This window comes from Macrobrachium rosenbergii, chromosome 31 (genome assembly GCF_040412425.1).
Source record: "Macrobrachium rosenbergii isolate ZJJX-2024 chromosome 31, ASM4041242v1, whole genome shotgun sequence".
In the NCBI taxonomy this organism is placed as follows: Eukaryota; Metazoa; Arthropoda; class Malacostraca; order Decapoda; family Palaemonidae; genus Macrobrachium; species Macrobrachium rosenbergii.
Window position 1 is genome coordinate 5,965,217 of NC_089771.1, and position 25,556 is coordinate 5,990,772.

At 39.7% G+C, this 25,556-nt stretch overlaps 1 protein-coding gene, 1 long non-coding RNA gene and 1 pseudogene across 2 annotated transcripts in view; 2 read left to right on the plus strand and 1 right to left on the minus strand.

The window, feature by feature from the left end:
- Positions 1 to 1,733: 1,733 nt before the first annotated feature.
- LOC136855327 (uncharacterized) lies at positions 1,734 to 5,099 on the plus strand. The gene is made up of 4 exons (XM_067132237.1): positions 1,734 to 1,797; positions 2,244 to 2,354; positions 4,545 to 4,657; positions 4,762 to 5,099. Exons 1-4 carry the CDS (start codon positions 1,735 to 1,737, stop codon positions 4,916 to 4,918), a joined length of 444 nt encoding a protein of 147 aa, XP_066988338.1. The 5' UTR covers position 1,734; the 3' UTR covers positions 4,919 to 5,099.
- A 1,653-nt stretch (positions 5,100 to 6,752) lies between these two features.
- On the plus strand, positions 6,753 to 8,214 carry LOC136855328 (anti-lipopolysaccharide factor-like; annotated as a pseudogene).
- LOC136855329 (uncharacterized) overlaps positions 6,807 to 25,556 on the minus strand; it is an 84,919-nt gene continuing 66,169 nt past the window's right edge. Inside the window, exon 3 of the long non-coding RNA XR_010857973.1 lies at positions 6,807 to 6,944. This is a non-coding gene — a long non-coding RNA (uncharacterized lncRNA). The remainder of the gene's footprint in view (positions 6,945 to 25,556) is intronic.

The window sequence follows — 25,556 nt, forward strand, 5'->3', positions numbered from 1 at the left end:
GTAGTACTTTTATCAAATTGGCAATATTTACTCGTTCCATTATGAACAGGCTTATTATATTTGCATCATCATAGAGTAATGATAATTTCTTTAATTTTATAGATTTATATTTGTATTTCACGGTGTTAAAAGGTCAGCTGAAATTAATGGCAAGTAAATGTTGTGACAGCTAAGACGGAGTTGACCCAATCTAATGTTTCAAATCCCACAAGGCGTTCTCTATGATGTGCGGGTACGCGTTGGCGCGTTAACTTCGGCGTTGAGAAACACAAGTAACTGGATGTTTCTTAACTGTTTCCATAGTCTCTCTCTCCTCTCTCTCTCTCTCTATATATATATATATCTACTATATATATATATATACTCCATTGTAAGAACATGCTGTACAAATATGGTATCACTCAATCTCCTAATGATGAAAATGTTGACTCTCATGTAGGCCTAAGCTTTACACAACAGCAACTCTCTCTCTCTCTCTCTCCCTCTCCTCTCTCTCTCTCTCTCTCGAGCTGACGTGGAGGGACATGCAACACGCGGTGGTCTGGAGCTCCGAATGGGCGCCGCTGGGACACAACAGTGGCTGGCTCACCAACGCGAAAGGTCTCAAGTTCAACTCGCGATTTGGGTTCGGTCTCTTGAGTGCAGACGGTCTGGTTCAGACGGTCAGGAACTGGACAGTCGTCCCAAAAGCGATATGCACGCAGTCGGGACGACGTCAAGGTAAACTGGTAGCGGGGAACAACCGGACACTCTGAATAAATAATCTGTTTGGAAAATTGGCTTCTCCTGTAACAAATACAAAATTTATCTACATTTTGGCTCAAGGATCCACTTCCCATAAAATTCCTTTCTTCATATCCACACCAGAGCAACACTGAATTCATATATATCAAACCACATATGTATTCACACACAACATTCAACCCGCAGGGGAAAACAGGACTTTGAAAACAGTGGGAGTCTGTCGAGTTGGAGTTCACCTCAACAGGATGCGAGGTACCAAGACGAAGTCAGGTCTCTGGAGCACGTGCAAGTCATTGCAAACATAGACTACACGAGAAGAGAAGCCTTGTCAATCTCACTCCCTAGTCCTTCAGGTGACTACTAAGCTTAGTTTTCATCATTCCATTTTGACAGAATCATTGTAAACTAACTTACGCCGGCTTTTCAAGCGAGTATATTGTCCTTCTTGGGAATTAGGAGTCTCTCTTTTCTTTCCTGATTACTCAGCCTTGTTGGATCATAAAATCTTCTTGATCATTTTTGGAATAAAGCTGGACTGTAAAGTTCTCAAACTATATTCCAACAGAACAATCTGTGACAAGTTCAGACTGAACTTACAAAGAACAGAGTTGTGTTGCATGAACAAGAGTCAGCTGGCACAGAAGAATTGCTAATTTTACTTACATTGGCTTTAATGAATTTCCATAAAGACAATGCATTTTATCTAAAATCTGTAACCATTAAAATCTGTTCTAGTTTGTATTGCTCTTCAACACTGCTATTTAAGAAGACACATTTTCTAGCCTTTGTAATGGAAGGAATGAATGTGAATAATTCTTCACACACTTTTTACAAAACTGCTAGATGCTGTAGAGGGCTTCTAGGATTTGATGACATTCAATAACTTCTCCAGACAGTCATCCAAATCTTGGTCTCTCCCAGGGACACGGACAGTCCTCCTGAATGAAAGAGCAGATGACGATTCTCAGAAGGGCTTCAAGACTGGGCCTGATGTCTGCCCACACGTGGGGTGAAGATCCCAGAGGTATCTGGAAGCTTGAAATCACTGACATGGTGAGCAGAGTTTTAATTGATTATCAGTTCAATATGCTTGTTTTAACATACCTGAATTTTCTCGTCGTAGTAGTGTAAATCCTTTAACAATAAGTTAACCATGAATTGATTTATAGAATTATCAGACTACATACAAGGCGAAACAAACTATCGCAGCATTTAGCAGACACCAGACACTTTGAAAAACCACTGAACTTGCAAATCCTTGTTGGAGGACTCTTCATGTCCTCACAAAAGTAAATTCTCTTCAGGTGATGTGATGACGACAAAACCATACCTAAAGTTGAAAAGATTTGTTCGGCCTGAATTGACTCTTTATTTGTCTTGTTTAAAAATCGTTTTAAGGTGTATTTTGAATGCACCAAATTAAGTGAATTCATCTTTCAAATCAGCAGCAATCCGCCATTATTTTTTAATCTGAATAAATCTAATCCTTTTCCCCACAGACAGCTAAAGACGAACACGGAACAATTGGGGAGATAAAGCTGGTCCTTCATGGCACAAAGGACGTCCCAGAGCATCTGCAGAGGGCCAGGTCCTACAAAATTCCCTTTGAGGTAAGCTGGGGTGTTAACAGACTCTCATTTTATCCTCTGGTCTGAAGTGACTCTATCTGAATTTTCTCACTTAAGACTCTCATTTGATCTTCGACATGTGTACAGATTCTCATCTGATTCTTCGCACATTCACAGAACTCTTTCTTGACTTTTCCACTGACAGATTCTCATTTGATCCTATATCATTCGGTGATTCTCATTTGACCCTTTTGATTCTCTACAGGTTCTAATTTTATTCTTATCGCTTTTACGGACGCTCATTTGATCTCTTTTGAGATACATATTGCTCTCTCTCTCTCTCTCTCTCTCTCTCTCTCTCTCTCTCTCTCTCTCTCTCTCTCTCTCTCTCTCTCTCTCTCTCTCTCTCTCCCAGTGCATCTTTGACCCTTTTGACTGCAGATTCAGATGTTATTCTTATCGCTTTAACAGACACTCATTTGATTTCTTTTAAGATACATATCGCTCTCTCTCTCTATCTCTTTCTCTCTCAATGCATCTGTGTCCAAACACTAAGGTCAACATAGTTCGTCGTCTTCAAGGACGCCACTGAAGCACACATGGCAATGACTGGCCGAATTCAGTCTTAAGTAAATATTTGCTTGGTCAACAAGAACAGGTGCAAGCATTCCATCATGCTAACGACAAGCTCGCTTCACTGCGCAGCGGCTAAAACACTTAAAATGTCGATGACGGATTGTAAATATTTGCCCCGACACATAAGTTGCAGTCAGGCTTCTAAGAAAATGTTTGTTGTTAATCTGTTTAAGCTATGACAGCTCTGCGTCCATTCCGGTCCTAACCTAACTTAACTTTACAGTCTCCCCCTTTTTTCTTTAATTTTCTGCAGGAATTGAATACAGAATTTAGGCCACATGCCAAGCACTGGGACCTACCAGGTCATTCAGCGCTGAAACAGAAACTGAGAGTAAAAGGTTTGAAAGGTGTAACAGGAGGAAAACCTCAAAGCAGTTGCACTATCAATCAATTGTCAGGAGAGGGTTGAGGAAAGTAAGATGGAAGAAAGAGAATATGAAAGGAGGTACAGTCAAAGGAACGAAAGGGGTTGTAGTACTAGCTAGGGGTCCAAGGGAGGCACGCTGCAAAGAACCTTGAGTAATGCTACGTCAAAAACATGTCACACGTCTGCTGCTAGTACTGAACACGGCAAAACAGTGACTCACCTACACTGTTTCTCTGTGTTTAGTACTAGTCCCTGGGGTTCAAATGTATTTCACAATGTTTAGTACTAGCCCATGAGGGTTAAATGTATTTCACCAAGTTTAGTACTAGCCGCTGCAGGTCAACTGTATTTTGCCATGTTTAGTACTAGCCCCTGCAGGTCAAATGTTGCCATGTTTAGTACTAGCTCCTGGGGGGTCAAATGTATTTTGCCATGTTTAGTACTAGCCACTGGGCGATCAAATGTATTTTGGCCATGTTTATACTAAGCCACTGGTCGATTTTGCCATGTTTAATACTAGCCACTGGTCGATCAAATGTATTTTGCCATGTTTAATACTAGCCCCTGGGGGTCAAATGTATTTTCGCCATGTTTAGTACTAGCCACTGGGCGATCAAATGTATTTTGCCCTGTTTAGTACTAGCCCCTGTGGGGTCAAATGTATTTTGCCATTTTTAGTACTAGCCCTTCTGAGTCAAATGTATTTTGCCACATTTAGTACTAGCCCCTGGGAATCAAATGTCCCTTCAAATGTCCCTAAGAGCAATTCCCAAAACTGAAACTTAGAAAAAAAAAATCCTGAATCATTTACATATATTTTATTTTCTATTTTGATAAATATTAGTTTGCAAGAATTATGTATATATAATATTTTTTTCATTTTTATGACCAAAAACAAAGGGTCTTCTGGGTCAGGGCAAGTTGGGTGATGAAACTCCACAAAGCCCGGGAAATGATATGTATGTCTTTAGAGTTTTCAAAGGCAGGCAGATAGTGCCTGCTTCTGTAGTGTTCAATCCCTGTTGGGACCTAACCTGCTTTCAGGGCAGGTTGCCTGCACTAAGCTACACAGTCATGCTTGGGTACTCAGCACAGAACTCAGCCTCTGTCCTGTGAACTTGCATACCTGCTCCCGTCCCAACGGGGTATAATAGAACACCTTCCTTCTAAATGTCCCCACCAGCTGAAAAAAATGCCAAGCTAGATAATAAGACGCGACCCTCCCACAGGAAGACGCAGAGGACAGCAAAACAGACGAGGAGGGACTCCTGAGCAGGGGTCTCACAGCAGAGGCACTGAGAACCTTGCCCTGGGAGAAGCTGGTGGAACTCCTCCAGCACCGGTGAGAGTAAAAACAAGTCAGCGGTTTTGTTTGTGAAACTATATAGACCTATGGTCATTTCATTTACCTAAAACAATCTCTATCTCCCTTTTTCGTTCCCCCAGGACCAGGTCAACATTCTCAGGGGATGACCTGAGGTTACTTCTGAGGGAGAACCGCTTACACAAGGCACTTCAGAACGTCCAGTCAGAACACAACCGGATTGCCAGCTATGATTCTGACTGGAGGACGCTTCTGGATGAAGTGTTATCTCGGAAATAAAAGAAAAGACAGTATTTTTGGGGAGTATTATGTAGGCAGCAGTTCAAAATACTATGTAGACGTGTAATGATGCTGGAATTTTAATGGCATTCAAACTACAACAGACAAAAAGTATTAAAGGTTGAAGATTCTACCAAACTATAGGCCTATCATAGATGTTGCAGGCAACAACGTATCTATTTATCTATCTATCTCCTATATACATACATATATATAGATATATTCAGTAAAATAAAGTATTTTCTTAAGCAAGTGTTTCATTGATTATCCTATGTGTCACACCACCAATACCAGATCGATCACCCACTTAAATAACATTCCTTCTAAACCTTCAAAATAAAAAATGGGGAGAAACTGAAGTCCCCAAATACAGCCATGACATGACCCGAGATGTACGAATGTTTAAGGGGTCCTTTATTACCCAAAAAGACAGGGAAATCCCTCTTTCTGTCCCAGCACATTCACGTAGGGAAAACCCCGCCCTTTTGGGGCCGACAGAGTTAAGGGAGTTGGCGCCAATGTGATGAACTAGGCAGGAAGGACGTGACTTTGTTTGTGATGTGCATTTGTTTAAGTCCTTCCTTTCTTTCTCGAGTTGGGGCAGCAATGATGAAGCATTGCTTTTGCCTAAATGATACCCTAATATATTAGGTCTATTAAGTTTTTCCTTTTATGGAATAAAGGTCTAGTATGGTTGGCTGAGGCCTTACAAGGCCATATATAACAAGATTTCTAGACCCACTCTCTTCCCCAGGAAATTGTTTATTTGGCAATATGCAAAAGAGTGTTTCCATTATTGTGGACCTTGAAGAAGAAGGAGAGAGAGAGAGAGAGAGAGAGAGAGAGAGAGAGAGAGAGAGAGAGAGAGAATCATGGCCATACGATTTTTAATTCAGTGAAGGAGTTACCAGAACAGCTCTCTGTTGCTACAGGGCATATCGAGAAAAAGTTAATACCAATTTTTTTAATTAATCGTTTCATATATATTCTTTCTTTCGACACATTTTACATACATATTAATCCCGATTTTTGCCTTATTAATACTAGCATTTAAATATGTTTATATATATATTTAGCTGCATAAAAACCAAAGTTTAAAGTGGCTTATGTAACCAAGGTCTAGAGACAGAGTAGATACTCTAGACCTTGTATGTAACATATCACAAATACTGATGATGCATCATAATGTATATATTACGCCTAATTTTGTGTACAGTCAGGGACTTCGCAGTGTATATGCGTGTGTGTGTGTGTGTGTGTGTGAGTGTATTTTTAACATATTAATTTCGTTTCGGGGAATTGGGATCATGCGTCGTAAAGACCACTCTTAAAACCAATGGGATTCCCTCTAAACATCATTATCGTTTATGTCTCTTTAAATAATGACAGTCGCCTATTTCGAGGTATATACTTTATTTAAGTTGCTGAATTATAATGATTAAGTTTCTATAATGAATATAAAAATACCAGGACGCTTTAATATACCATAAAAAGGGTTAAATTCTGTCGTTTTATTCTTAAATAAAATATCTTCCCCGGCAACCACGCCAACGTGTGGGCAGCCATATATAAACCCTCCAAGGGCGGGCGAACTGTCACGTATTCGGTGGAAGGCAGACATTAAACCTCTTATCTTCGTGACGCCAAGGTTAGTCGACCAAACAACTAGCAGCATATACTCACCAACTCCCCAGGAGGTCAAGCAGTTATCTAAGGTCATTCATATGCCACGATTTGGGCGAAAAATCCTCACTGGAAAATTAATATTTTCGTCCCATTTTTTTTCCTTTTCGGTGATATTTACAACATTCTCCATCTTTTCCAGATTACGACAATGCGTCCTTCCTTCTGCGTCTGCGCCCTCCTCGGGGTGTTCCTCATGGCCAGCGTTTTGGGCGAGGCGGAGGGCCAAGACCTGGGTGATCTTTTAGGAGGGTTGACAGGGGACGGCCTGGTGCAGGCTCTGACGTCACAGCTCGTCGGGTAAACAAATAGCTTCTTCTTCTTATTTTTTTTTAAATCGAGCCTAAAATTACGGTGAATATTAAGTTCAGATGAAAAACCTTAAGTTTTACTGAAGTAAATATAATTTATAACGTTGGTGATATAATTTTTATATAGTTATATTGTTAGAAAAGTGTTTTATTGTCAGTTTATACATATATATAAGGTCAAATGTGGTGTAATTCGAAAATTACATATCAAAAAGTCTACGTATCATTCAAGATTCCGTGTCAGGAATATGTGACACACACCCAAAAATAACACACACAAACATACATACCACTTCTGTAAAACCATTCCGAGAGAATTCCCGCCTAAAATAACCATTTTTAAAGAAAGTCTTCCTTCTTTACAACAGACTGTGGGGAAACTGGTGACCTGGAATTCCTAGACCACGTCTGCAGTTTCCAGGTCAAACCGAAGATCAAGAGGTGGGAACTCTACTTCCGCGGGACAATGTGGTGCCCTGGTTGGACGCCCATCAGAGGAACATGTAAGTCGTGGGACCCTTGGTTCATTTTTAAAGATTAGAGCACCAAGAAGGCGTGCAAGCCTGTTGGGTAGGGGCGTGGGTGGATGGGATAGCAGCTTAAGGCGTGTTGTAAAAGAAAATAGATATTATACATATAGAATGGTACCAGGAGTAGTGGTTTGCTTTCCTGGTAGGCCAGCTACAGACAAGGCCTGTAGCCACAGTGCTGTTGTTGCTAGACTGTCTACAGAGGATTTAGGTAGTGTTGGAATACATGAAATACCCATTGTAATGCAATTCTTTATTTCCTGTCCATTTTTCGTACTGCACAGAGACCTAAAGGCCTAATTGTATGCTATGGAAACTAGCTATACAAATTGACAGCCCGTTAGGCTTATCCCACGTGAATAGTCATTCTGTTTACACAATAATAACAATTAAATCCTCTTTTTTTATAAACAGCTGAAACTCGGAGTCGTTCGGGCGTCGTGAACCGGGCTGTCGCAGACTTCGTAGAGAAGGCCCTGGCATCCGGACTGGTGACGGAAGAAGAAGCCAGGAACTGGCTGAGTCATCAGTAAATGGACCCCGGGAGCCTCCCCAGGGGGAGTTTTGGAAAGCAGTGTTTCGTGAATGTCATAAAAGAAAAGTCAGTGTTGCATAGATTATAAGATATAGAACGCATTCCGTACTGAGGAATGGCCTGGCTAAGCCCCAGAATTTATATATTTGCACGTTTGTGAATGAGTAAGTCATGGCGCCTGGTTGTAAAGGCGTAATGATTTACATATATATTTATAAATATATCATTTATGAAAGAGATTGTGTATTCCATTGTCCTGTGTTATTTAAAGTTTTTAAAATGTGGAATCATTTACGAAAGGAATTGAGTTGAATTGACGAAAGTTGAGAAATATTATGATGATTATGTTTATATTAATGTTTAAACTTTCCTTATATAAAAAATATTAAGAAGATGACTATTATGAATGAATATTTCTCGTCTTGATGAATATTTCGTTGCGTAAAAGTTACAAAACGCAAGATTATTTTTGTTTGAATGTCATGACGCAAATAGAATATGAATGAATATTTCTCCTCTGTTAAGAAACGAGAAAAAAATGCAATTTTTAATATGACAAAGTGTCCTTTCACTTATCAATTTTAACTCGTCCTGTTTACAATAGACCCTTTTCTCGTTGGAGACAGAGTGACGTCACATCCTGTTTACGCCGTTCCCGTAAGAAAATATGGCACAACTGAAAAGACTTTATTTTAATGCTAAGCAAAGATCGCCATATCCTGCCTTCCCAAGAGTACCACGACAAAGAAGGCGGATATGGAGAAATATGTTTTGTCTTTGTTTAGTCTTTGTTGCTTAAAATTGTTTGAATGAGTCCGGAGGTCCAAATGAGGTCCGGTAACCCATTCAACACCTTACCACACTTATAAGACTTATGTGTAAGTGTATATTAGACTAATTATGTAAAAAAACACACACAAATAACTGCTTTATTTGTCGGGGAATTTATATAATGCAAATATAAAGAGATATCTTCTCGAGAGCTGTCCTTATCTGATAAGGACAGCTCTCGTGGCCAACATTTTAGGCACCTCTCTCTCTCTCTCTCTCTCTCTCTCTCTCTCTCTCTCTCTCTCTCTCTCTCTCTCTCAGACTTATACAGAAGTCTGTGAGGTGTCTCCCAGCTCTCGTAACGTGAATTTGGTATTGAAAAACTCCCAATTATTTTCAGTCAGGTCAAAAGAAATCTGTTGAAGACCGGAAATCATTTCTTTTATTCACACCAACGTTTGGGAACCATTTCCATCTTCAGGGCTCCAAACAGAATTAATTTTTACAGTATTAAAAGTATATGCTAAAATAAGCTAATAATTATAAGAAATCTAGTTTTGTCATATAACATTCTTAAGTTAAGCTAAAAGTAAAAAAAAAACTACAAAGCGACTTTAAGCTAAAAGTAAATTAAAATTACTCGGAGTTCAGTGAAATAAGAGGTAAAAATTAAAAAAATAAATAGATAAATAAATTAAAAAGTAAAGGGTTTTGTCTGACTTACTGTTAAGCCCAACAGAACCCTTTCATTTTTTATTTATTTCTCTATTTATTTATTTATTTATTTATGTTTATTTATTTATGTTTATTTATTTATTTATTTATTTATTTATCTATTTCACTGAGTTATGACTAGTTTTAATTTACTTTTAGCTTAAAGTCGCTTTGTAGTTTTTTTTTACTTTTAGCTTAACAAATGTTAAATTACAAAACTAGATTTCTTGAAATTATTAGCTTATTTTAGCATATTTTAATATTGTAAAAATTAATTCTGTTCGTAGCCCTGAAGATGGGAAATGGTTCCCGAAACGCTGGTGTGAATAAGAAGAAGAGGAAATGATTTCCGGTCATCTCGCTGTCCTGTTTATTAAATATATTAACACTTGATTCATCTCTCAAACATCACCCACAGGTTAAAAACAGGGAAAAAAAAAGCTGGGTGTAGGCGTGACCAGTTTCGACTTTATTTCCAAGTCATTGACTTGGGAATAAAGTCGAAACTAATCACGGCCTACACCAGCCTTTTTTTTTTTTTTTTTTTTTTACCTGTTGTGATGTTTGAGAGATGAATCACGTGTTAATGTGATTATGATCAAATATGTTTGTTTGTGTGTGTGTGTGTGTGCGAACTTCATATCACAAACACTCGTGACCATTCTGACACACAAACATTAAGCCACAAACATCGTTTCACATCGAGTTCCCTCAGTACCTTGGGAATCACTTTCACCCCAGGGGGATAAACAAGCGCTTGGGGGGAAGCACTTGTAACTAATATTTCCCCTGGGGTGGAAGCGATCCCCAAGGTACTGAGGAACTCGATGCAAACGACGTTGTGGCTTAATGTTTGTGCGTGTGTATGTGACTTTATTTTGATGTTACCTATTAAGCTACTAAAAATGCCCAATAAAGAATCCTATACCTTAGGAGAACCGCCACTCAAGGGAATTGTTGTCAAGTACCTGGGGAGGCACTCAACTAGATAAGTGCCTGGGGAGACACTTACCTATTACAATTCCCTCGGGTGAAGCCATTCCCAAGGTTTCCTGGAACTCGATATTGAGCGATATCTGTAACTTAATATTTGTGCGTGTGAATTGTTGTCACAGACACAAGTTACTCACAAATGATTCCTTCTACCCTGGGGAGAACTAACACTTTGGGGGAATTATAATTATCATCAAGTGCCTGGGGGGAGGCACTTTCAAATCATAATTCCCCTTGGGTGGAAGTTATTCCCAAGGTTTCGGGAACTTAGATCACACGAGATTTGTGGCTGAATGTCAGCCGGATCCAGGACTCAGGATCTGAAGTGAAAGTCTCTCAAACATAGCCACAGGTTGAAAAAAAAGGGAAAAAAAAAAAGGCTGGGTGTAGGTTATGACCAGTTTCGACTTTATTTCCAAGTCAATGACTTGGGAATAAAGTCGAAACTGGTCACGGCCTACACCCAGCCTTTTTTTTTTTTTTTTTACCTGTTGTGATCTTTGAGAGATGAATCATGTGTTAATGTGATTATGATCAAATATGTTTGTTTGTGTGTGTGTGTGTGCGAACTTCATGTCACAAACACTCGTGACTTACATTCTGACACACACAAACATTAAGCCACAAACATCGTTCCACATCGAGTTCCCTCAGTACCTTGGGAATCACTTTCACCCCAGGGGGATAAACAAGCACTTGGGGGGAAGCACTTGTAAATAATATTTCCTCTGGGGTGGAAGCGATTCCCAAGGTACTGAGGGAACTCGATGCGGAACGACGTTTGTGGCTTAATGTTTGTGCGTGTGTATGTGACTTTATTTTGATGTTACCTATTAAGCTACTAAAAATGCCCAATAAAGAATCCTATACCTTAGGGAGAACTGCCACTCAAGGGGAATTGTTGTCAAGTACCTGGGGGGAGGCACTCAACTAGATAAGTGCCTGGGGGGAGACACTTACCTATTACAATTCCCCTCGGGTGGAAGCCATTCCCAAGGTTTCGGGAACTCGATACTGAGCGATATCTGTAGCTTAATATTTGTGAGTGTGAATTGTTGTCACAGACACAAGTTACTCACAAATGATTCCTTCTACCCTGGGGAGAACTAACACTTTGGGGAATTATAATTATCATCAAGTACCTGGGGGGAGGCACTTTCAAATCATAATTCCCCTTGGGTGGAAGTTATTCCCAAGGTTTCGGGAACTTAGATCACACAAGATTTGTGGCTGAATGTCAGCCGGATCCAGGACTCGGGATCTGAAGTCAAAGTCACTCACACAGATTCACACAAACTCAAAATCCCATTTTGTGCAATTAAATAAAACTCTTTATTCCTATAAAATATATATATATTTTTTTTTTTTGGTTTTGTTTCTAAAATCACAAAACTAAAAGCAGAGTGAATTTCCATTACAAATCTTAACACTAATTGTTTTCTTTTCTTTTCAATTTTATATTTTTAGGATTTTTGTTTTTATATTTTTTTGGTGGGGATATCACTATCCACCATTTTCTATTTTTTTTCCATAATCACAAAACTAAAAGTAAAATGATTTTCCTTACAAAACTTAACACTAATTCACTTAACACTAATTATTTTTTTTACTTTTCCATTTTTATTTTTTAGGATTTTGTGTTTTATATTTTTTTTTTTGGTGGGGATATCACTATCCACCATTTTCTGTTTTTCAACATTTACAAAACTAAACACTAATTTTCCACACAAAAATTTAGCACTAATTCCTGTTCCTTATCCCGTCGCCAAATACAAGCTCTTCATCCCACTGTAGGGGTCTTCCGTCTTCCTTCTTCGCCTCAAAAGAAATCGCCCAAAGTTGCTCCTCGTGGTGGTCCTGCCAGGCGCTCCCTGCCTCTGCCGTCCCTGGTCGAATGTCTTCTTGTTTCCTTTGGCGCTGACGATTTCCTGGACCTCGTGGAAGAAGGCAACGACGTCCTTTCGCTCCCTCGGACGGTGCAGTCGTTGGAGGTGTCGTCCATTTTAGGCCCTGGAAGGTGACTTTGTGTTCGTTAACCAACCTCTTGATGTTGTGTCCGCCTCGGCCGATGACCATGGCCCGTTCCTCCCTGTCTAAGACGATTCTGTAGAGGCGGTCTTCAATCCTGGTCAATCCTGGGACGATTTCCTCCTGTGAGAAATGCCTTTCTCCTACCTTGTCCTTTCCTTTGGGAACAGGGGGCTTCATGGCTTCTCTGATGTCTACGCAAGCATCTTCGACGTCGTTTAACTGCCCTTGTATGGTGATGAAGCCCTCTGTTTTCTTGTGGACAATGATCCTGACGTTGTTGTACTTTTCAATTTTCTTCAGGTTCTCTCCTCTGGGGCCGACCAGAAGTCCCTTGTGCTGGGCATCCACTTCCAAGCGATATTGGCCTGCCCCAGTTCTGCTCAGTCCTTCCGTTGTGATGTTAGAACCTTTTACGTCGAGTTCTTCAAGGAGGAAACTATGGAGGTGGTCATACGCTTTTTTCACTTGTTTCAAGTCTCCTCCTAAAAAGCCGATTTCCCTCTGGTCCTCTTCTTTCGGAAGAATCAGGGTTACTTTGAAGAGGTTCCTCGCTTCCCTAGCACCTTGTCCGTTGAGGGCAAGAAGGAGACGCCTGCTGTCAAGTCCTAGGTCGAACTGGTACCAATTTAAGCCCACAAGCCTAAGGTCGTTTTCCGTTGAAAAGTTCTTGATGTCGTCAATCATTGTGGATATGACTTCCGCAGCCTCCTGGGCTTGTTTGAGAGGGCCAAAGATACTGATGTAATGACGTTCATCATCTTTGTCAGGAAGGTAGATGGCCACATCATTTTCCCTGATGAGTTTTCGAAGGGTTAGTTCCTGTGGCCCCAATACAGCCTCCCTGAATTTCTGATCAACAGTCATCACAAAATCTTCTTTTCCTACCGCAAACAGCCCTTCCGACACCTGAGTCAGCTCGTTGATGTTGAAAACCTTATCCACTCTGAATCTGATTTCCTTGTAGAGCTTTTCAACATTCCTCTTAGGTCCTGTGAGCTGTACCATCCTCGTACCATCGTTCCGGACATTCATGACGACTCCGTGGTCTTGCTTGGCCATCTTGGCAAATTTCCCTGCTTTGCCAATGATCTGTCCCAGATCCAGGTCTTTCTCACACTGGAAGGAGAAGGTCTTTCCTCCACACTGTTTGAGAGGTCCACATCTTGGTTGTCGTGTCGTTTTCCAGTCATTTCCTGGTGCATGACGTTTTCCTTCAAGGGTTTTCGCAGGGCCAGTAATTTTTGGTTCAGGAAGAATCTTTGCAGTGCTGGCATAGGACATTTTTCCAGCCTCTTCCTGAATCATTTCTTTGAGATCCACAGTCTTCCTTTTCTTCCTGAGGGACATATTCTTCTTCTTCCGCTTCTTTCGTGGTGAGATCCGGTTCCTCCTCGCTTTCCTTTAGAGGATCTTTTTCGTCTTCCTCTTCTTGAGTCAGAGCAACTTCTTCTTCTTTTTCGTCTTGATGTTCTGGTTCGTCCTCCTTTGCTAAAATATTAGCAGGCTCTTCTGCTTTTTCCTCGAGAGGAACTTTTTCCTCTTCCTTTCTTGAGGGAGTCAGGGCACAGATTTTGGTAGACGTCGTGTCCTCATGCCTCCTGTGCCATCCTCTGCAGGGACCTCTCGAAGCGATATGCCAACAATGATCTTGCATCTTTCTTTCCTCCTCGAACTCCCAATCTTCGTCCTCAATCTCATAATCATCTTCGGTTTCCCAGTCTTCTTCCACAAACTTCCAGTTATCTTCAAAATCACTCTCTAACTCCAGACTTTCGTCGTCGTCCTCATCCAGCAATTCTTCCATGATGGGGAACGTTCTGCGTTGCACGATAATGAAAGTCTGTTGTTTCTTCTCGTCTTCCTGCTGGCGACCCCTCTTGAGGATGGCGGCAAAATTCAATCCATGGTCAGGCTCAGGTACCAATTCCTCAGGAGGGGGAGAGAGCTCTTCCATAGCAAGGTCCTCAGAATATATGTCACATCCGTCGATCTCCTGTTCGTCGAGGATTTCCTGAATGTGCAGGAAGGCCATTTCGACACGATTTCCAGCGCCCTCCAGTTGGGCGACTTCCTCGGTGTCATCTTCGGGAAGGACGAGGCGAACGTTGTAAAATTTGGTGAATTCATTGACTCTCTCTTGATATTTTGCTCAAGATACGTTTCTCCTTCTTCGACAGTGGAATTCATACGTGTCTCCATTGATTAATCGAATTTCCTTTTCACTTTCTCTTCTGGGCAGTTTTCAGATAAGTGATCTTCGGAAGGGTTTCATTCGAAATCTCTGGATGAGAAGTTTCTGAAATATCTTCTTCTTTCACTTCTCTCCTGTCCGTATCCCCTTCTGAGTTATTTATCAAGGTCTCATCATTTCTCCAACAATGTTCTTCATTCCTTGGAATAAGAACATTGTAATGGCAATTTATCATTCAGAAACAGGAACACTCTGGGCCAAAAACAAGATTGTCAACTTCTCGAAGAACGTCCTCAGCCGCTGCGATCGTTTCTGCTTGCCCTGGAGAGCGTTCCTCACCAGGGCTTGCAAGGGTCCATCGCAGGCGGTCAGAGTCGGTTCCTCGTATCCGGTATGAGTTGTAAGTCCAATATAGTCCAGAAGGAAGTGCAGAATGCGATGCATTTTGTTCTTCCTCCTGAAATCCCAAAAGAGTTTCACGGCGGCATCACAGCAACGGAACTCGGTCTCGAGACGTCGTCCAGTTGATGCCTCCGCCAATACGATCCTAAGTAGCAGCGTGAAAGCGGCGATGAAAGCTCCGAATGCGTTGTTAACACTTTGGAAAATCATTGTAATAACGATGCAGATACAGGCGCCTTCCCTTATGCTTAGTTTCTGTTTAGGGTGCCGGTCTTGGATTGGCTTCTGCGAGACCTGAAGGACTCCCTCCGGTCCCTGGGGAATCCTGAAGCGGAGTGTATCCACCATTGGCTTCTGTGAAACCTGAAGGACTCCTCTGGTTCCTGGGAATCCTGAAGCGGAGTGTCTCCGGCATTGGCTTCTGCGAGACTTGAACGACTCCAATCCCTGGGGAATCCTGAGCGGAGAGTCCGGCATTGGCTTCTGCGAGACCTGAACGACTCCAATCTCTGGGGAATCTCGAAGCAGAGCGGCTCTGGGATTGGATTCTGCGAGACCTGAAAGACTCCTCCAGTCCCTTGGGAATCTCGAAGCAGAGCTGCTCCGGGATTGGATTCTGCGAGACCTGAAGGACTCCTCCTGTCCCTGGGGAATCCTGAAGCGGAGCAGATCTGGGATTGGCTTCTGCGAGACCTGAAGGACTCCTCCTGTCCCTGGGGAATGGCGGAGTGGCTCCGGGATTGGCTTCTGCGAGACCTGAAGGACTCCTCCGGTCCCTTGGGAATCCTGTAAGTGGAGCGGCTAAGGGATTGGCTTCTGCGAGACCTGAAGGACTCCTCCGGTCCCTTGGGAATCCTGTAAGTGGAGCGGCTCAGGGATTGGCTTCTGCGAGACCTGAAGGACTCCTCCGGTCCTTAGGGAATCCAGAACCGGAGTGTATCCGGGATTGGCTCCTGCGAGACCTAAAGGACTCCTCCAGTCCCTAAGGAATCCCGAAGCGGAGCAACTCCGGGATTGGCTTCTGCGAGACCTGAACTACTCTGGCCCCTGAAGACTTTGGATTGGGGGCCTCAGTAGCTTCCTTCGACCTCAGAGGGTGAAGGATATCAGGAGACTGCCTTGTGGCGGCCATCTTGGAAGGTCTGGTGACTTACCACTCAATTTCAACAGGGACTTTGTGCCATTGTGGATTTTGTTTGTCCTGAATGTTTAGTGTGTTAGTGTTTGGTGAATGTTTAGTGAGTGTTTAGGGTTTTGTGAATGTTTAGTTTGTAAGTGTTTACTGTTAAATGTTTTGTGAATGTTTAGTGAGTGTTTAGTTTGTAAGTGTTTACTGTTAAATGTTTTGTGAATGTTTAGTGAGTGTTTAGTTTGTCAGTGTTTACTGTTAAAGGTTTTGTGAATGTTTAGGGTTTAGTGAATGTTTAGTGAGTGTTTGGGGTTTAGTGAATTTTTTAGTTTGTGTTTAGTGAATGTGTAGTGAGTGTTTAGCGTTTAAGTAATGTTTAGTGAGTGTTTAGAGTTTAGTGAATGTTTAGTTTGTGTTTAGTGAGTGTTTAGGGTTTAGTGAATGTTTAGTAAGCATTTTGTGAATGTTTAGTGAGTGTTTAGGGTTTAGTGAGTGTTTAGAGTTTAGTGATTGTTTAGTTTGTGTTTAGTGAGTGTTTAAGGTTTAGTGAATGTTTAGTGAGTGTTTAGGCACTGAATGTTTAGTTTTTGTTTAGTGAGTGTTTAGGGTTTAGTGAATGTTTAGTTTGTGTTTAGTGAGTGTTTAGGGTTTAGTGAGCATTTAGGGTTTAATGAATGTTTAGTTTGTGTTTAGTGAGTGTTTAGGGTTTAGTGAATGTTTAGTTTGTGTTTAGTGAGTGTTTAGGGTTTAGTGAGCATTTACGGTTTATTGAATGTTTAGTTTGTGTTTAGTGAGTGTTTAGGGTTTAGTGAGTGTTTAGGGTTTAGTGAATGTTTAGTTTGTGTTTAGTGAGTGTTTATGGTTTAGTGAATGTTTAGTGTGTGTTTAGTGTTTAATGAATGTTTAGTTTATGTTTAGTGAGTGTTTAGGGTTTAGTGAGCATTTAGGGTTTAATGAATGTTTAGTTTGTGTTTAGTGAGTGTTCAGGGTTTAGTGAGTGTTTAGGGTTTAGTGAATGTTTAATTTGTGTTTAGTGAGTGTTTATGGTTTAGTGAATGTTTAGTGAGTGTTTAGGGTTTACTGAATGTTTAGTTTGTGTTTAGTGAGTGTTTAGGTTTTAGTGAATGTTTAGTTAGTATTTAGGTGTGGTGAATATTTAGTGAGTGTTTAGGGTTTAGTGAATGTTTAGTTTGTGTTTAGTGGGTGTTTAGGTTTAGTGAGTGCTTAGGGTTTAGTGAATGTTTAGTTTGTGTTTAGTGAGTGTTTAGGGTTTAGTGAATGTTTAGTGAGTGCTTAGGGCATGGTGAATGTTTAGTGAGTGTTTAAGGTTTAGTGAATGTTTAGTGAGTGTTTAAGGTTTAGTGAATGTTTAGTTTGTGTTTAGTGAATGTTTAGTGAGTGTTTAGGGTTTAGTGAATGTTTAGTGTGTGTGTTTAGTGAGTGTTTAATGAGTAATTAGTGAATGTTGAGTGTTTAACGACTGTTTAGGGGTTTAATGAGCATTCAGGGTTTATTGAGTATTTAGTGTTTAATATTTAGTGAGTGTTTAGTGTATAGTGATTGCTTTGTGAATGTTTGGTGAGCTTTTAGTGTATAGTGAGTACTCAGTGAATGTTTAGTGAGTGTTCTGTGTTTCATGAGTGTTTAGTGTATAGTAAGTGTGAGTGTTTAGCGAGTGTAACTGTATAGTGAGTGTTAGTGTTTAGTAATTGTACACCACTGTTTAGTTAGTGTTATGACTTATGCAAAGAAAGTCCTATAATTCACAGGAACCATTGATGCTAAACATTGCTTAGATCCGAGAGCAGATGCTTAGGAGGCCTTGACCACAATGACTGTTTCTGTGAGGTCACTTTTCTCTGTGAAATTGGGTCAAGTAATAATAATAATAAAAAGGTGAAAATAATACAAGTAATAAAGTAAGGCTAGTACTAAACATGGCGAGATACATTTGACCCCCAGGAGGTAGTACTAAACATGGAGAAATACATTTGACCCCCAGTGGCTAGTACTAAACATGGAGAAGTACATTTGATCCCCAGGGGCTAGTACTAAACATGGAGAAATACATTTGACCCCCAGGGGCTAGTACTAACCACAGCAAAATACATTTTACCCCAGGGACTAGTGCTAAACATGGCAAAATACATTTGAGCCCAGGGCTAGTACTAAACACGGAATTGATTTGGGGCTAGTACTAAACATGGAGAAGTACATTTGATCCCCAGGGGCTAGTACTAAACACAGAGAAATACATTTGACCCCCAGGGGCTAGTACTAAACACAGAGAAATACATTTGACTCCCAGGGGCTAGTGCTAAACACAGCAAAATACATTTGACCCCCAGGGGCTAGTACTAAATACTGTAAAATACATTTGACCCCCAGGGGCTAGTACTAAATACTGTAAAATACATTTGAACCCAGGGGCTAGTACTAAATACTGTAAAATACATTTGAACCCCAGGGGCTAGTACTAAACATGGCGAAATACATCTGACCCCCAGGGGCTAGTACTAAACATGGAGAAATACATATGACATCGACGAGTTCCAGTTTCGTCACAGTCGACTGGTCCAGTCAGTGCACTGCCCTGTGAGGTTGATGCACTCTCCAGTGCCGACCAGATTCAGAAGAACCAAACCTGTGATTGTGTTGATCTGTAGCTGTAAAAGATCTTCATACAGCAGAATAATTCACCCTGTTCAAACCAGTTATTGCCTTTTCGGTGTGCGGTCTAATGCGTTTCCATGTAAGCTGACTATCTGTTTAATCCTGTTTCAGAAATGAATTGGGAAACTTTGCTTGGTGAATTAAACATTATGCTAAAGAAGAAGATATTTGATTTTCTGTCTTATAATGAAACGCATATTTTTCTACATTACTTGCATGTTAATCCATGTGCTTTGTATTCAGTCTTTTATTACTCATACTGGATGGATCTACACTCATACATGCACACAAATACACATACAAAAACATATACATACATACATATATATATACAAAAATATATATAATATATATATATAATATATATATATATATATATATACATTATACATATATATATATATATATATTATATATATATATATATATATATATATATATATATATATATATATATATATATATATATATATATATATATATATGACCACTTTTTTCAATAACACGTTATTAATACTTACCGAAAGCATCATCTCGTATTATTATTATTAAAATAGTTTAACCAGACCATCTCGTAACAAAGATAAAATTCTCCTTCAAAAACTCTTAGGTTCCGCTACCGTAACATTTCATTAGGAGTTTATTATAGCGTTGCAATCCACTTATTGCAACAGGGATTTCATTTTCCAGATAAGTAAAAAATACGCCGAAGTTTCTTCGGCGCAATCGAGTTTTCTGTACAGCCGCTACAGCATATAATCCAGGCCACCGAAAATAGATCTATCTTTCGGTGGTCTCGGTATAATGCTGTATGAGCAGCGACCCATGAAATTTTAACCACGGCCCGGTGGTGGCCTATCCTATATCGTTGACAGAGGCACGATTATGGCTAACTTTAACCTTAAATAAAATAAATACTACCGAGGCTAAAAGGCTACAATTTGGTATGTGTGATGATTGGAGGGTGGATGATCAACATACCAATGTGCAATCCTCTAGCCTCAGTAGTTTTTTAAGATCTGAGAGCGGACAGAAAAAGTGCGAACAGAATAAAGTGCGGAACAGAATAAAGTGCGGACAGAATAAAGTGCGGACAGACAGACAAAGCCGGCACAATAGTTTTCCTTTACAGAAAACTAAAACAGATTTTGAACGAATGTTTTAAAAAATTCTTATTTACCCAATATTCTCATGGGAATTGGATGTCTTACGGGAGTTGTACCCTACAATCTTGAAAATTATAACGTCAGAGAGAGAGAGAGAGAGAGAGAGAGAGAGAGAGAGAGAGAGAGAGAGAGACATATAACTATCACCAGTTATACTGTAGTGCTTCAGTTTCCCCGAGAAAGGAATAAACAAATACTTGTCATATACAACTGGTACCTTCTTTAAAGCAAGCAGATATTGTACTGAGCAAAAATGACCTCACTTTATAGAAATATCTCGGTGTCTCTTATGCAAATCGAATCATTATCATATTACTTTCCAAGGACACACGTTCCTATCCCAGTTTGGCAACTGACGGCCAAACTCCGCCCATATCTACCAGCATGAGAACTGCGATAACTTCTACTGGAATATAAAAGTGAAATCAGGGTTTATCCTGAGCCTATTCAGACGTCAGGAGTCGTCGGTCGAAGCTATATTTGTGATCAATATACCTACAGTGATTCCTCGTAACACGATGAAGTTGTTAAGATGTCACTTATGAATAGTTCACTTGAGAATATTTTGCAGCGCTTCTGTGATTGGCAGAATGTTTGCAACTGCTGGAGAGAGATATATGTATTTTGCACGGCTCCTGAGATTAGCAGAATTATTTGAGTTCTTTGAGAAAGAAAATATTTTAGATTTTCCTGACTCACTGGAATGTACATGTGTATATGTACCTATGTATGTATATATATATATATATATATATATATATATATATATATATATATATATATATATATATATATATATATATATATATATATATATATATATAAATACATATGTTGTTATTTACCTCACCAGATCCTCGTGATACTGGCGTTCTGCCTCCTCCTTCTGTGATCCGATTTAGTGATTCCAGGACCTGGATCTTCGGCCCTTGCGAGCCCAATACCAGGCCGAGGAGGGGGAGGACTCGGAGGGGGGGGACGAGGAGGGGAGCAAGAGGAGGTAAAGGAGGCCGGGGAGGCCAGGACTCGGAGGAGGCAGGGGCACGAGGTTTGGAAATGGTCATCACCACGCAGGTCGAGGAGCGTTCCAAGACCGTGACAAACAGGGCTCCAATTTTGGCAATTTCGTGCCCTCCGGAGTCCCTGGTCCCTGAAGACGCCGCTTTACTCACCGTCATCCACTTTCCACTGGTGCTCAAGAGGACTCGTCAGTACTCATCCCTAGGTTCCATTAGCAGTCATGAAGAATCTTCACTCACTGACTTACTCATCAATCCCTATTTATATTTGCTGTCATGAAGGACCTTCGCCCATTATTATCTATTTCTATTTGCAGTTATGAAGGATCTTCACTCACTCACTAACTCATTAATCTCTATTTTTATTTGCAGTCATGAAGGATCTTCACTCACTCACTGACTCATTAATCCCTATTTTTATTTGCAGTCAGGAAGGATCTTCACATTAATTCCTATTTTTATTTCACTGACTCACTCACTCATTAACAATACAACAATGTAACCCATACGGGCAAAAGTCAGTTTCATATGTTCTTCAAGATCTGATTGATGATTCTGTGCATTAATTCAATGGCTCTTTTGCAAGAGTCTTAAAATGTAAAATCTTTTAAGGCCAAATACTATTTTTTATACTAAATAATGAAATAAATTCTAGTTTTTCATTGACATTTTTTTCATTAATCCTGTACAAATGAGAAACCTAAACTGAGTTAAAATGTACAATTTTTTAAGGCCAGATACTATTTTTTTATACTGAATAATAAAAGAATTTCGAGTTTTTCGTTGTAATTTTCTTATTAACCCTAACCTAATGAAAATCCTTAATTGAGTAAAAACGCATTTTTCAACTTTATTAAATTTTATTCATGGCAGAAAAACCTAGCATTAACATATAAAAACGAATGTGTTTTCGTCTCAGTGTAAAATATCATCTTGACCCGCTTCCTTAAACAAGAAACATTCGACACAGACGTATCAGAGAAGCAAGATATATTTAAAAATGAGAGAGAGAGAGAGAGAGAGAGAGAGAGAGAGAGAGAGAGAGAGAGAGAGAGAGAGAAATACAAGCAATAATGAGAAATATCACTGCCTGTCTATCAGCATTAAGCAAGGTATATTTAAAAATCAGGGAGAGAGAGAGAGAGAGAGAGAGAGAGAGAGAGAGAGAGAGAGAGAGAGAGAGAGAGAGAGCAAAAAAAAAATGCAGGTAATAATGAGTCAAATATCACTGCCTGTCCGTCAGCATTAGCAAGATATATTTAAAAAAACAGAGAGAGAGAGAGAGAGAGAGAGAGAGAGACTTTAAGAGCCTGGTGGAGAGAGAGAGAGAGAGAGAGAGAGAGAAGAGAAGTAAATAATAATGAGAAATACCACAGCCTGTCTGTCAGCATTAGGGTGGACGATCAACATATTTTTAAGAAGAGAGAGAGAGAGAGAGAGAGAGAGAGAGAGAGAGAGAGAGAGAGAGAGAGAGAGAGAGAGAGAGCCTGACGTATATAACTATCACCAGTTATACATGTGCAAGAAGTCAAAATTTCTTAGTTTCCCTGAGAAAGGAATAAACAAATACCTGTCATATACAACTGGTACCTTCTCTAAAGCAAGCAGATATTGTACTGACCAAAAATGGCCTCACTTCATATAAATACCTCGGTGTCTCTTACGCAAATCGAATCATTAGCATATTACTTTCCAAGGACACACGTTCCTATCCCAAGCACCCAAAATTTGGCAACTGACGGCCAAACTCCGCCCATATCTACCAGCACGAGAACTGCGATAACTTCTACTGGAATATAAAAGTGAAATCAGGGTTTATCCTGAGCCTATTCAGACGTCGGGAGTCGTCGGTCGAAGCTATATTTGTGATCAATATACCTACAGTAATTCCTCGCAACACGATGAAGTTGGTACGTCACTTAAGAACAGTTCACTTGAGAATATTCTGCAGTGCTCGTGATTGGAAGAATCTTTGCAAATGCTGGAAAAAGATATATATTTTGCAAGGCTCCAGAGATTAGCAGAATTATTTTAGTTGTTTGAGAAAGATATTTTTTTTTTTTTTTTTTTAGATTTTCCTGCTGGGTAAGTGCATTTTCTTTTATTCGTCTTCGCTAATTCTCGCTGATTCCAGCATCACATATTCTTTGCATATATAATCACTTTCATCTGTGTTATTACTGGTAGTAGCGGTATGAATTATTTAGGAGAGATTTAAATGTACAATAAAATTCACCTCTTTTATAATGTATATAAATCAGTACGCCCTGTTATCCCTGACTCATCGGATTGGACATATGTATATGTATGTATGTATGTATGTATGTATGTATGTATGTATGTATATGTATACATATATGTATAACTGAACCACGAAAATATGGAACGTGATGAATATATAAATAAAGATAAAATCCACGAAAGCAAGGGAAACACTGGAGTGCTGTGAGGCCTTTCGACTGTCTGTCGTCCTTTGCTTAGCAGACTGAAGAAGAAATACAAAAGTAAGTTTACAAGGAAAGCTCGTGTAAATGACAGATGGGGATTACAAAGGAAAAAATGTGTACCTGGAATCCAACACAATTGAAGAATTAGTAGAACTCCCAAAACCTCTTGAATATTCAACCCTGTTTTGGCAGTTCTACTAATTCTTCAATTGTGTTGGATTCCAGGTACATATTTTTTTCCTTTGTAATCCCCACCTGTCATTTACACGAGCTTTCTTTGTAAGCTTACTTTTGTATTTCTTCTTCAGTCTGCTAAGCAAAGGACGACAGACGGTCGAAAGGCCTCGCAGCACTCCAGCGTTTCCCTTTCCTTCGTGGATTTTATCTTTATTTCTATACATACATATATATATGTATATGTGTGTATATATCTATACATGCATACATATGTTGACTCGTCAAGACTCATCCCTAGGTTCTATTAGCAGTCAAGAAGGATCTTCACCTATTATTACCCATTTCTATTTGCAGTCACGAAGTACCTTCGCTCACTGGATCGCTCACTCATTAATTCCTATGTCTATCTGCTGTCATGGAGGACCTTCACTCACCAACTCACTCATTAATCCCCGTTTCTATTTGCAGTCATGAAGGATCTTCACTCACTCACTTACTGACTCACTCATTAATCCCCGTTTCAATTTACAGTCATGAAGGATCTTCACTCACTGACTCACTCATTAATCCCTGTTTCTATTTGCAGTCATGACGGACCTTCACTCACTGACTCACTCACTAATCCCTGTTTCTATTTGCAGTCATGAAGGATCTTCACTCACTCACTTACTGACTCACTCATTAATCCCAGTTTCTATTTGCAGTCATGAAGGATCTTCACTCACTCACTCACTGACTCACTCATTAATCCCCGTTTCTATTTGCAGTCATGAAGGATCTTCACTCACTCACTCACTGACTCACTCATTAATCCCCGTTTCTATTTGCAGTCATGAAGGATCTTCACTCACTCATTAATCCCAGTTTCTATTTGCAGTCATGAAGGATCTTCACTCACTCACTCACTGACTCACTCATTAATCCCCGTTTCTATTTGCAGTCATGAAGGATCTTCACTCACTCACTCACTGACTCACTCATTAATCCCCGTTTCTATTTGCAGTCATGAAGGATCTTCACTCACTCACTCAGTAATCCCTATTTGTATTTGCAGTCATGAAGGATCTTCACTCACTCACTCAGTAATCCCTATTTGTATTTGCAGTCATGAAGGATCTTCACTCACTCACTCTAGTAATCCCTATTTGTATTTGCAGGCATGAAGGATCTTCACTCACTCACCCATTAATCCCTATTTTTATTTGCAGTAATGAAGGATCTTCACAATCACTGACTGACTCACTCATTAACAATGCCACAGTAACCCACACAGCCGAGATTAAGTTTCAAATGTTCTTCAAGATGAGACTGATGATTCAACGCTATAATTCAATGGCTCTTTTGCAAGAGTCTTAAAATGTAAAATTTTTTAAGGCCAGATACTATTTTTTATACTGAATAATGGAAGAATTTCGAGCTTTTCATTAAAATTTTGTTTTTCATTAATCCTGTACTAATGAGAAACCTAAATCGAGTTCAAATGTATAATTTTTTAAGGCCAGATGCTATTTTTTACACTAAATAATAGAAGACTTTCGAGTTTTTCATTAATTTTTTTTTCATTAATCCTGTACAAATGAGAAACATAAATTGAGTTAAAATGTATAATTTTTTTTAGGCCAGACACTATTTTTTTTTATACTAATTAACAATAAAATAATGCCAAATTTCTCAATGAAATTTTCTTATTAATCATATCCTAATGAAATACTTAAACAGATTAAATGCACTAATCAGTTTTATTCAATTTTATTCGTGGCAGAAAAATCTAGCATTAATATATAAAAATAAATTTCCTTATTTCTGTCTAAGTGTCAAATATCATCTTGACCCCTTCCTTAAACAAGATGCATTTGATTCAGACAT